The 14,109-nt window shown below is 37.3% G+C and overlaps 1 protein-coding gene across 2 annotated transcripts; it reads right to left on the minus strand.

The window, feature by feature from the left end:
- Positions 1-43: 43 nt before the first annotated feature.
- lnp1 (leukemia NUP98 fusion partner 1) lies at positions 44-9,363 on the minus strand. 2 transcript variants are annotated; one of them, XM_085265739.1, is made up of 5 exons: positions 9,180-9,363; positions 8,835-9,057; positions 5,752-5,997; positions 4,775-4,867; positions 2,873-4,513 (listed from the first exon to the last, which is right to left on the minus strand). In XM_085265739.1, the coding sequence occupies exons 2-5, from the start codon at positions 9,018-9,020 to the stop codon at positions 4,346-4,348; spliced, it is 693 nt and encodes a 230-aa protein (XP_085121865.1). In that variant the 5' UTR covers positions 9,021-9,057; positions 9,180-9,363; the 3' UTR covers positions 2,873-4,345. The 2 variants fall into 2 exon arrangements, with proteins under 2 accessions (XP_085121866.1, XP_085121865.1); XM_085265740.1 differs by lacking the exon at positions 2,873-4,513 and adding an exon at positions 44-2,604 and having other exon boundaries at positions 8,835-9,363.
- Between the last annotated feature and the right edge of the window lie 4,746 nt (positions 9,364-14,109).

Here is a 14,109-nt window from a genome sequence, read left to right on the forward strand (position 1 = left end):
GCCTTGCTTTACTATTATTTACCCTCTTCATGCTGGTGGCTGTGAGATTAAAATGATATGATGCATTTATGAAGTGTTGTAGGTGCATAACGTTAGAGGAAATAAACTCATTTTACTAGGTGGTTTCTAGGCAACATCAAGATATAGATATTTGGCATATTAGATAAGAAACTTTGTGCGTCACATTTGGTTGCTCAGTGTGAAGATCAAAATCGTAAACTCAGGTGAATCAAGCAGGCAGCTCAGAAAGGAGCAACACTGACACTTGGGATAACTGGCAGAGGAGGATGAGACACAGGCGAGCATACTTAGAAGGTTACAACAATCAAAGGGTCAGGGAAAGATGGACAGAAAACAACCCTTCAAAGTAAAACAGAAAATAACCAGAGGAGAAAAACCTAACTACCTGAACACTTGTTTTTACTTGTTTCATTAACCTGGGTAAGGCGGATAGAATAAGGAAACAACAAAAGGGATCAAGAGATAAACAAAGAGATACAGAACAGGTGTTTCACTCATTTCATTGTGTTTTTATTCAAGAGTGCAAAAACAACAACAACAGTGAAATGGAAACAGTGAACACAGCAGCTGGAAGTTGGTGCTGCTGAGAGTCATAAAAAGTTCTTCAGCTTTTTAAGCACAAGGTTGGAAAATGTAATTAAACACATAACCTCCGTGGTGTAAGCATACTGAACCCAACAGCCTTTAACTGTTCTGCAGAGTGCAAAGGTTTTGTGTCTTTGTGCATAAATCTAATGGTAGTTATGAGCATTTGCTGGTTAAATGAACTGCTATAGCAGCATTTTAAAATTGCATTCTAATTTTCATTAACTACAGAGCTATCTTTTATATAACTGCATATTTACATGGCTAAATATATACATAGGCCAGCTCTTTTTAGTTGGACTTTGTGTACATACTGTAAACTTCTCACATGGAAGTGCAAAACACACGGCACAAGAGAGATGTTTGAAAACGATCGAATAGAAGTCACACGCAAAAACCTTTACATGCAAAACAAAAGCTAATTGGGTAAGGCAGGAAGACGGTGCAGATGTACGATAAGATATGACACTGATGCAGGGGAGGAGTTTTGTTACTTAAGAGAAAGCATTGTGAATGCAGGCAATAAATAAATGTGCATGCTCAATCCTTCAAAATAGCAGAGCAGAGCTATTGCTAGTGCAGCTGTTGAAATTTCTCTACTGGGTAATCAGCATTGACTGAAATACACCAACCACCTTCTGCAGAATATGCAAAAAACCCATACTGACAGGTGACAAAGAAGGAAAATCAACTTCATGCTTCTCAATAAGGTATTGAGCTGCCATGTGCTGACAGAGCAATTCTAATGCACCTTAGCACCGACTGAAGCCTCTGAAACATTATCATTCCAAAAGACATTCTCTCATATGGTGTACAGCACTGCTTAACTTAAAATCATGTTCTGAGTAATAAAAGCATTCAGTAACCCCTTGTGTCGAGTAGAAGGTGGCATCTTTCATTGTAGCATAAAAGTAACCAGTCAGACAAAGTTTGTATCGCTATACAGTGACGCTGTCTGGACTCAAATCAGTGCACCAAAACATAGCCACTGGACCCCTTCAGTGCGTGGGTCACTGGTTTTGATGGTTTTCCTTTAATTTGTCACCTGTCTTAGAGCTGATTCTCTGTAGTTTTCAGCTTTTTTTAAGACTGTTTTCAAGATTTTTAATTAAAACTATATCAGGAACTTGTGATTATTATAAGATGTCAGTCAAATGTTGTCAAAAAATATATAGAATATTTGTGTGTATGAATGGTTTTGGGAAAATATTTACGTTCCCCATATTTCTGTGCTAAATATAAAACCAAAGTCAGAAACTAGTCAGCTTAGCATTAAACTTTTAACATTTAAAAGCTTTAAACTGAGGGGAAACAGCTTGCCAAAGATGTGCTCAGTGGAACTCAGATGGGAGGTCTTATGAGCCCTGAAATTCGACTGCTACTGATGCACACATTCATATGCTACCTGCTGTAAGAAGACTAATTTATGAGTTGTTTGTTTATATTTCATGATGTGATTTTATATCTAAGTTCAACTTCAGAACTTGGAAATATTCAACCTCAACCACAAACTCAGCAGAATTCAGGCAGATTATTTTGTTCATTACCAAAAAATATTGTCAGTTTTGAGGATATTTGCTCCACCTAACTGCATGTCATTAGAAATTGTTTAGAATCATTTTTGGACAAAAACAAAATAAGAACAAGAAAGACTAATCCTCCCCTGATAGTGCATTAATTTACAAGAGCTCTTATATAAATAATCACCGTCCAATGACAGCTCGTGTCTCTCACATGAGATATCCTCACTCTCATTTCCTGCTTCCTTCAGGGACAGAAGACAGTTTTGCAGAGGGTGTTCATGCAGAAAGAACGAGGCGTGGAGATGGAGAGGAGGAGGTCTTGGGGTCACATATACATGCAGACATTTCAAGTGTAGGTGCAGGACCATTATGGGACAGTGGTGCGACAAGAAGGCCAATAGAGGGGCTTTAGCATGGATACGTAGACACGGCATGTGGGACAGTTCCTTTTCCTCCATAGCCACTGCTCCATGCACTGAAACACATTTTAAAACACACCATTGCATCATTGTTGCTATGATCTGTATCATGTATCATTTATGCAGTCATTGATATTTTCAACTGATGCCAGGAGGTCATTTCCAACATGTTGATGCATGAGCAACAGGATCTATGTTCACAGACCCTAACCCTTAGCTGGAAGGGACAGTGTTGCTGCCTATTTGAGCAGCTTTCTCTGTTTCAAAGGCTACGAGTCAAAGAAGGTTTTAAATAAATTTCTTTACAGTTAATAATGTGGTGCCTTGCTTTTTATTGACTTTTATTATATTCACTTTGACAAAATGTTAACATGTTTACAAGTTCTGATTGTCAACAGATTCAACAGTATATAAAGTGACTCACTGTAGTTCTGATGAAATGCTTTTATAAACTGTAAATATTCTCTATTGATTATAAAGTATATTTATTCTAAAGTGATATTTAAAACCATTTAATTAGTATAATCATAGAGGTATCTTCTCATCCAATAACGTGCTGTAAGTCTAATAACTGAATACAATGACCGTTACATACAGAGGCGTTTCCAGGAAATTTTATATGGTTTTGGCACAGAGGGACCCAAGAACCAGTAAGGGTGGTGTAGAGCACAGAAAAGGAGAAAACACCAAATGAAATCAGAAAAAAATGCCAAACGAAACCACTTGAAAATTGTTTGAAAATCCACTGAGTTATGGTGATTTTAACTTTGACCAGACTTGTATCCATGGATACCAATGCTGGTACTAGTGTTGAATCGATACTAGAGCAATAGGATTGATACTTTGTTTCTAACCAATAGTGAAATGTGTGAAAAACAATAGTGAAAAATCCCTGAAACTTTTTGTGCTGGCCGTCATGCCTACTTTATTTATTTAAACAACATAAACTGATCCAACATAAACCGATCCAAAGTGCTTTAGAAACAGGCACACAGCTGAATTGTTTTGGTGAAAGGAAAAATCACAGTGATTTCATTAAAGTGTGTTCAGACTTTGTATATTGATGATACTTCATCTCATCTTCAATACATAAGCTGCTTTCATTGGTTAAATGGTATCGGTAATACTGGCCCTGTATTTAGTTAGTATTGAATCAATGCCAAAATTTGCAGAATGCAGCACTAGAGTCAGGAAACAACAAGCAGTGGATCAAACCACTGTGAGGCATGTCATGGGGGAGTCATACATCCATAACTGAGCAGAAGAGCTTTTAGTGTGTATTATCATATTATATAACATTATATAACATAGTTATATTTACAATAATGTATTGAGGAGTACCACAGTGTTTTTACAGCAAAAATGTAACTGGACACCTTACATCCCCCTGTTATTTTCACTCATGTTTGCATTTATATAATAAAGATTAAGCTGGGGCACCAGGTGGACCTAATAAATTTCAGGCCCCAAGCCAACACTTTAGCAACACCCCTGTTTACATAGTCATGGTGCAGTACAGTTTGTCATACTGAGGTTTTAAAGCAGAAAACTTTGAGTTCAAACCTTTAAACTCGGTCTCAATTTTTTTTTTCTAACTCTAACCCTTTTCAAACATTTTTAACTCTGTGTTTGCACACTGAAGAGAAGAAGTTGCAATTATTCCAAAAGTGACCTAAAACTCTGGCCCAGAGGGGATTTGAGGCCCTGATTTTTCAGTGTCACATCGTAGTAAAAGTTCAGGAGAAATCCTGATGTTTTCACTGCAAATCATGCATTTTCCCCTTCTTGAAAACAATATCAGCGATGTCTCCTCAGGGAATGTTGACGATGGAGTGTGTGCTGCTCCTTCTCCGTGGAAATCTGTCCATCTGCAGACCTCCTCCTCTCCTCATAGAGCTTCCTCCCCTGTAAAACAGCTGCTTCACTGCTGCTTCGGGGCCGACACTGCTCTAACCTCCGAGCTGCCTTCAGCACCCACCAGATGGAAACATCATAATGAGTAAGTATCCAGTTCCTGGGACCTCAGGCTGTTCAGTGTACTCCATGCATCTACAGGGATAAGTTTCTGCTGCAGGCATTGTGTTTTCGTTCCAGTTCACATCATGCATGTCAGGGAACAGGCTGATATCATGCATCAGAGATCTGGTGTCTGACTTGCAGGGATTTTAGGGAACACAGTGTAGACAGAGGTCATGCAGTAGATCTGACGTGTGCAGGTTCTCTTACCTCTTTATGAAAGCGGTGTGTACAATGTGGCACTCCCCTCCCATTCTTACGCATGTCCTCATGACAGATCAGGCACAACGTATCGTCCTTCTTCTGTGAGAAAAAGAAACAACATCTGACCAAGATTTCAATAACTTATGTATTTATAAAAATAATAAACCTGTATTATTGCATCAGTGGGAGATTAAGTGACAGGAACTTCATATATGTAACTTATATACCAAAGTGAAGGAGCTCCATTTAATTTCAGTAAACTAATAAATAAAGATATAATTTTTCACAAAGTTATGATAAGCTGTAAATGTTATTTGCACTGTGTATGTTATGTATCACGTTTTTTTATTGATTTCCTGTGACACCACAAAGATACAGAAACACCGTTTCATTAACATTTATCTGAATTAGTTAGTATTGTTTCAATTTTTCTATTTTATTGTTTCTATTGTTATTATTGTATTACACTGTAGTTTTTAATTTTATTGTTATTGTTAAGCACTTTGTGCAGCATCGGCTGTTGGAAATGTGCTATATAAATAAATCTGACCTTGACCTTGACCTTAAACCCCTGACAATGAGTTTTAACAGGGCTTGACAAAAAATTTTGTTCCAAGAAAAATCAGGTATAAAAATGAAAAAGGATTAAACATGCATTCACAACTATATTCTTTAGTATGCCGACAAAAAGCATGGACAATAGAAGAAAAAGAAAACTTCAAGGTCCTTGTGTGCATTCAAGACCAGTTAATTATGTGGGTATTTGTAGGTTATGTAATTCACAGCTTTGTCTTTGGCAGCACATAAAAGTAATGCAGCGTTTCAGGCTCCTTAATTTTTACGGGCTTCGTAATTTTATATGAGGAGGAGAAAGACCATCAAGTCTGATCGTCCTTCGGTCATCTATAACACTATGAGAAGGTAAAAATCTGTAAGGACCATTTATCGTTCGTTTAGTTAATGTTATAAATCCTCCTGCTCACCAGAGACGTGGTCTTCTTATCATTTAGACAGAGCCTCTTCTCAAGTGTCTCTGTGAGCTCTGGGATGGTGGTGATGCGATTCTCTGCGATCGCAGTCTTAGCGCGGATGTTGTCATCTGCAGAGGCACGGCGAGGCTTCTGGTGGACCCTGGTTTCCCCCTTATCCTCTCTTGATTTGACGTGGCTGGGAGTGGGCGCCATTGTAGCCGCATGAAACCTGTTTAACTTCATGACATCTAACTGTGACTGAGGATTAAGAACAGAACAATAAGTGTTATTACACCACGTAACAACACTTGAGAGTAAAATTATTGTGTCACATTCCCTCTAATAGTGAGGCGGAGTTGTAAGAAGATTAAACTAGAGAGACAACCATGTCTGCCTTATGTCTGTCAATGGGGTTAAACACTCACTCGCTAATATCCTTAAGTAACATGTTGGCAAAGCAGCTACCTATATATAGTTTGACTCTAGACTCAGGACAGAACGTAAATATATATTTACACAACAGCAATAATCTGATAATGCAACTCCAGTAAAACATCAAAGGTGAAGGTACAGATGAATTTCAGTGTTTGGCTAGACTTGTAAATCTGTAACTACTGAACTGTTCTCTTCAAATGATGTATTTCTGGAGCACTCATTACTAAACCAAGGTTTAACTCTTAATGGGAGCTTTAAATAGCGATGCACTAGACACAGGCTGACATTCTACAACCCCAGAAGTTATTTCTGGTTCTACTTAACTTTATTACTGCTGCTGAGGAAAAAAATACGATGTCTAGATGTTCCTTTGACTTTAAATTTGAGGAAAAAAAATAACATGAGAGATCTGTGACAATGTGATTTTTTCTGTTTAAAGAAACTAAACAATGTGATAAATGTTACTTTAAATAGGTCAAAATATGTGTAAAGGTGTGAAAAGTGCAGTCAACGCTGATGCACCTTAATATGTCAGATTTTCTGTTGATCTACTATCTCAGTTAGTACTGTCAAGACTTCTTTAACTGAGCAGGTTCTTCAATTTTGAATTAATCGCCTACCACCGCTTTAGGGTGTAGCTACTTTAGGAGTCAAACGTTTTTATATGTGCAGTGTATTTTTTCTTTGGATCAACCCCTCACTTCGATTTCATAAACCTCGATCTCACCAGCCAAAATTTCAAACTTTAAGCTTCAAACAGGACTTCAAAAAAAGAACGGTCATAGGGGTTAATTACATCTTTTATATATATATACTATGTTTTTATGGTATTTGCAAGAAGCTTTTTTTGTTTTGCGGTGCAAGGAAGTGGCTTGTTATGTTGATGTTGCTAGTTTTAACTGTTATAGGACAAACATTGCTATTTGTAGCTGCCCGCCTTGTTGACTGATAAACGTCCTGGAACATTTAGTAACGTCATGGGCTCATCTGTGACACCATTTTTGCATTTGCTGCATTTTAAAAGATAAATGTAGTATGAAGAAAGGCTAAAAATATTCAGAATAGTTGTTATTTGAATGAGAATTTCTTTATTTCCCAGAATAAACTTATATAGCATAGGCTTTCAGCAAAATTGTTATTTTAAATATACTGACCAATAGTTCCACTATCAGACCAAGAATCTGTGCATTACTTCTCTATTTGCTTGCTTAAAAACAGAGCATACGGGGAACTGCAGGCTTCAGTTTAAACAGCACTTCTTCTGATTATTAGTGAAAGGTTACACTATGCTACTACATTTGTTTTTTTGCATTTGTCAGTGCTTCCTTCATGATGAGAACTGATTGTGCTCACCCAGTGTTGTCTGTAAACTACTTGCTTGTAAGTTTCTTTTCTTCCACAGAGAGACCACTTTATATGTGTGCACTTACACTGTTGTGACTCTTATCACCTGCTTTAGATTAGAAAGAGTTTCTTTGGCTCCTTCCATCCTTTAGTTTTCGCTTAACTCCTATGAAATTTGTCATCACACTAATGAAAATATACCAGAAAACTATAAAGTAAGCACCACTATTCACCACACAGGCCATGACACTTGGCTATGCTGATAGATAAGTTACCCTGTTCTGTGTTATTAATAAAAAATACAAATCACTAAATTGTGCGCCATTCATGTTGGTTGCTCTTCTGCTTGTTTGCTGCTTTAAGTTGTACCTCTATTTTTTGCTAAACATCCACATAGCCAGAGGTTATGGAAGAGTTGGAACGCTATTGAATGAAGAATATGTGTAAGAGCTTTGGCATGCGGCAGCCCATGACTTAAAAACATTGTTTATATAAGAAAATGATATCAGATGTGAAGGCATTTTTAGTTGGAAAAAATAATTTTCCTACAGACCTACACAGACACAGCTACAACACAAACACCAGACTGGTCTGTATTCATTATAGAACTATACTGTTTTTCCTAATGAGACTGTGAACAGCTCAGCACGTGGCACGGCATTTGCAGTGTTTGATCGCTCTGATGTAAAGTAATAGAAAACAACTCACTTAGAGCATCAATAATTTCGTACTTTGCAGGCTTTCATGGGGAAATTTACCAAAACAACAGTTTGCACACTACTAGAGGCTTTTTGTTCGGAAGCTTTAATATTTAATTAGTTCTCATACCAGCTTGTAAAACATACATGTGCATTATTCTGCTGTCATAGTCCATATTTTGTCTTTTTCAGAGAAAATAAAACTCTGTGTTTTATAAATATTCCATGCAGTGATATTTGCAGTCAGTGAAGGTATGGGATCTTTCTAACACCCTGAGCTGCTTTTAAAGAAATACATAGAAAGTATACTGTCTGATAAATGTACTTTATTATATTTATTAAACTGGCCTTTAATTAGTATAGTGAAATACATTCATCAGAGAGTGCATATATTTTATTTTCCCTCCAATTATCAATGAAGGGCTATACAGAATAAAATTTAAGATGTTTATAGTGTCAAGTGTACAAGCATGCTGTCCATATGTGGTGTAAAACTGGACAAGAGAAACTGCAAAAAATGTTTGTTAAAAGTGTTTTGCTGCTGTTTAAATGTCAGTGCATGCATCAAGTCGAATGCTGCAGAGCTGAACACATACGTGAAGTGCAGCCGGTCCTTACCGCAGTCGGGAGTGATGCTCGTCTATCAACTTGTGTTTTTGAAGGCCTTCTGAAACTGTGTTTTCTTTCTCTGGAATGTACAGCGTCTGGTCCGTGACCCCAGTAACTGCTCATCCATTTTGTGAAGTTACTATCATCGTCCTCGTCATTGTCCATAATGATAGCAGGCAGAAGCCGTAGAGACATGATGGAGCTGTGCAGGGAGCTTCTTGGTGCAGCAGGTCTTGGTACAACAGATGAAAGTGAATGGGGTGAGTACTGACAACACTCAGCTGACCTATTGAGTGTCTAACAGACCAGCTGCTCTGCTACACTGCACTGTCCCACATGGCAAAAGTGACTTACTTCAATTAGATGCCTCTAGTGAATCAAGCTGTCGCTTTTGTTGTTATCCTTGGACAATCTAAAAATAACCTGCAGAGATTTAGCTCCAGTCTTTAAATAAGTGAATCCTCTATAATCTATTTAACGTCACTGGTAGAACATAAACTGGAGGTGATTGGAATAAACAGCGAGGTGGTAGCTGTGACGGAACAGCTAGTATTTTGGCACAGGGTGGGTGATGTGACCACTCCTTTTAATCTTTCCATTACAGTCATCAGCCTCGGGGTAGACAACTGAAACTCCAATTTCCCCATACTTTCCACTCGCTGAGTACATCAAACCTGTCAATAATTATGGAGCGCAGGCAACTGGGTGCTGAGAGCCCAAGGCTTGTGCAATACAGGGCAAAGAGCTTTAATATTACACTGTATACAAGTTTATTTGTTTTGCTCTTTTAAGTCAAGTATGTAAAATCCAGATTTTATACATGAACAATGAAAACATGTAATACAAGGCCATCAGCTAGAAAAGCAACATCTCTGGCATCATAATTCAGTATATATCGTGTCAGTTCAGTCTGAAAAATTAGTAGTAGTAGTATTAAATACTATTGATATTACTACACAAAGGGGATTGTGTATTATTGGAAATATTCATGTTAGACACACCATGTTTTCATTAGGTTTTTGTGTTTTTTAACAAAAAAGCAGAAGAAATTATATAAAAGTCTTTTTCTGCTCTTTTACAAACTCAAAGTTTCCCTGTGCTAATAATGTTGTAAAGATCTCAAAGTGAAGGGCAGGGCAGGCACTGTTATGAGACATTCATGCTGCTTTATCATGTAACCTCAGATCCCCACTGAGAAAGAGATTACGGTAATCTGTGTTCTTTCCAAAAATAAGGATGAAACAAGGTCACACCTGAAGACAAATGACCACATTTTATTAAATAAATGAAGAGTACTATCCGTGTGCGCCGTTGAGATATTATAATATCAACGAGCCTCCATCCAGTATTATTATGGGGTCTTTATCTTACAACATAAAACACTTTGAGGCGACTGCTGTTGTGATTTGGTGCTATAAATAAAATTGAATTGAATTAAAAGTATTGAAAACAATCTCGTATTCATACATTACAAATCTGCACAGGTTTTTTTTTTTTTTAAATATAAAATTAAAATTGTGTTTCAGATTTAGGATAAACCCTCTGTATCAAACAACTAAAACAGGAGAGAATAGCTATACAATACAACACCACACCATATAATACATAATAAAAATACAATGACTTATTGATAATTTGTTATTACTGATAAGTGACTGTGTACAGCAGCTTGTTGCATACCATACAAGCATGCATTCATGCAGACACATAATCGTACTCTTAATCGATTAATTACATAATCATCATGCTTTTTTTAAAGGCCGAATGACCACGATAATCAGTATAAAATGTTTCAGAAAATGCTATCGTATTAAAGCTAGTTTAAATCAAAGCAGAGGCATAACCTACTTGATAAGTTGAAGAAGGCTGTTCCAAAATTTAGTTTTGGTCACCTCTACATTTAAAATCAGAATGCACAACACTTAAAATACCCTGAGTGGAATTGGGTTTTAACAGTTTTAACAGTTCTTATGAAAGCAGGGGCCGGCCTTTCAGTCTTTTGTATGATAGTAAAATTAGAAAATGAATTTCAGATTTCACTGGAGGCCAATGAAGGGAGGCAAGGAATGCACAAACACAATATTTTATATTGTTTTATTGAGACCTTATTATACATTTACACACAAAACATACAGTCTACATATAGTTAAACCTTAGTGTCACAACAAGTGTTTGCTAAAAGAAAGAAAAAAAGCAACAAAGAAAAAGTTTGTTTTGGGTTTTTTTTAAGGGAAAAGGAATTTGGGTTCCTTAGAAGGAAGGAGATATGAAAGGAAAGGCTTACGTGAGGTATAACATTTCTTATTGGCCCCTCTAAGAGAAACTATAAACTTTTCCAATTTAAGGAATGACATTAGATCTGTCGGTCAAGACTTTTCTGTTGGTGGCTTGGGTGACTTCCAGTGTGGGAGAATACATCTTTGGGCAATTAAAGAGACAAATGAGGCAATACTTTCTGTTTAGTTGACTCAGATAGATCACCTATCTACTCATAGCTATTAGCTGTAAGTATGTTGGGATACGATATCAGTCTCTAGGACTTGATTTTGAAAACATTTTTCTAAAATCCTGTTTAAACATGACATGAGACGGGCCTCACAAGTTTATTATTATTAGAGCAAGTTTATTATTCAAATATGATCTGAATATTTGAGATTTGTAAAAAAAAAAGTGGATTTTATAAATACTATAAATGAAGAACAATGTTTGCAAAATGATCCCTGGAAGCAGGAGTTACCCTGGACTCACTCACTTAATCAACAGACTGCACTGCAGAAAGAGCAGCAACAACAACCTGCATGAATAAAATATACCAGCATGAATTTATGTTAATCAGATTAAAAAATCTAAATGGAATAATCTGCTGTGTTCACATAGCTGATCTGTAAAGATTTACATTTCCAAACAACATGCCACGTGCATCAGGAGAGCACAGACACGTCTCAGTAATCACAGGTTACCAAGTACCTGCTGGCAGCAGCTACAACTGAGCCACGCAGTGCTAACAATAGCAGGCACAGTTTATAGGAGTCAACAGAAGATCAGACATTCTTAGTAGCCCCTATCCATCCATCCATCCATCCATCCATCCATCCATCCATCCATCCATCCATCCATCCATCTTCCCACAGCTACACACACACCACACATGTAACACACAAGGTTATTGTCTCACATCACATGTGGTGCCAGGCAAAATTGATTTTATGGCCTTCATTGCAAGAATCGATTATGTTCAGGGCGGGCACACGTTTTGTGCTATGCTCAACTTTAACAGATTGATCGATTTTTACATATCTTGCTCTTAATTCAATGAAACTGAAAAACAGAAATATTTGTATTTGAAAAACAAAAAGGATTAAATTCACTACAGAAAGAACCGGAGACAAGTGACAAATTAAAGGAAAAAGTTGAACTCTGGCTCTCCACAGTGAGGGGATTTGGGGCTTTGCTCTGATGACAGGGGGGATTTTGCTGGTATGGTTTGGTAATTGGTTTGGTAAAGTTGTTTTGATTGATCACTTTTATCCTGTGATAAAATATGCAATGGGAGTGGTCTCTCCCAGGTCTCTCCTATTCACACTGCATGGTTCAATGAGCACTCTCAGGTTAATAAAGGTGGTCTGGTTCTTCAAAGAATCTCCCCAATAGAAGAAACTCTTTATTTTAATGATGTTTTTTTTTTTTCATATACTTCATGTGGTTCTATTATGGTTCTAGATTTTAGTGTTGTTGTTTTTAAAGTTTGTTAATTAATTTAATATATGTTAAAATTTGAATTTAGGTTGAAGAGTGCGTCATGTGTTGAGTTTGTCTTCCCTCATAAACATACTGTTTACATAAGAATACTTACATTTAATATAACAATAAAACAATAGAATATAAACTAGTCAAACATGAAGCATGAAGTCATGACACCACATGAATCATTTTAATTTTATATATGAAACTGACCAAATTTCAACCACCTTGATCATCTATTGTAGATGTTCTAAGATGCTTAACTGTGTTTTGTTTTCTTTTAATTCATCATCTGTGTGTAAGTCAGTTATGATATAATTTAAAGCCAGTCCTTGCATTGTCCAACTAATCAGGGAATAGTTTTTCTATGAATAGATGTTACAGTCAGACTCTTCTGACAGCTAGTAGAGTTGACTTTGAAAAATTGCCCACTGCTGGTGACTGTTTGAGGACGGATGGCCCTAGGCACAAATTGAGTAGCCAGGCAGCAGCACGTTCCAGACAGACCAGCACTCCAGCAGATGACGGCTTCTCTCTGTCTCGATCTCCCCTCTCACAGTCTGTTTTGAGCAGAGGCTTGGAAACACACACACACACACACACACACACACACACACAGAGGTGCCTTGTTTCTCTCACGATCTCTCAGGTAGGTACAGGTCACGAAGGAGAAAGCAACTGAAAAAGTTCCCCACTAGTATTTAAAATCTTTCTTTTTTTTTTTTTAATTGCAATCTGCAAACAGAATTGGGCAGAATGTGACTAATATTTTGGCCATTACTGAGCTTTCACTTGTTAAGAGAGAATACCTTTTGACCTTTGAGACTTTGTAGTCATGTTCTCAGCCTTCACAGATGACGATTAGCAGTTGGTTCATTAGTTTATAAACTATTTTCAGTTACAGTGAAATCAAATAAAAAGAAAAAGGGGGATCACTGCTGGAGGTTTTATCCCAGGAATGGTGCCTGTCTCGTGGGGAGGGCTGCTCCGTGAGGACGGGGGTGGCGCACACCAATTTGACTCAACTCTACTTTCCAATTAATATTCACAGGTTTCATTTACAAACAATCATTTAGCATGCAATCCCAGTGAGGGGACACCTGTATGACCTGTATTTAATACGCGTAAGACATCGGTCTACATACTCACTTTAAATATATTGTCACGGCAAAACTGTCACAACACAGAATGGACCAAAAACACAGACCCAAGACAGCAGCACAGGTTAGTGTAACGAGATTTATTTACAGTGATTGTGATATGGTGTAAACAGTCATATGTACAGGACGTGACACAATATGAGCTGAGAGCAGGTGAACTATAACAATAGCTGTGAGATAAACTCTGCCAGTGACTATATACAGGTGCAAGGGCAAAGCTAAGGTAAATCCTAATAACATGAACTGTGAGGCATTATAAAACTACAAAGCTATATACAAGGTCATACACACATAGTCATAGAAACACTAACTGTGAGAGGCATACGCTGATTAAAGCTATGAAAGTTACGTGAACAGGAGTGAAAGCTTGATACGGGAGACCC

This window comes from Mchenga conophoros, linkage group LG23 (genome assembly GCF_057382185.1).
Source record: "Mchenga conophoros isolate Kocher_MC1m ecotype Shallow Benthic linkage group LG23, M_conophoros_male_GT1.1, whole genome shotgun sequence".
NCBI lineage: Eukaryota > Metazoa > Chordata > Actinopteri > Cichliformes > Cichlidae > Mchenga > Mchenga conophoros.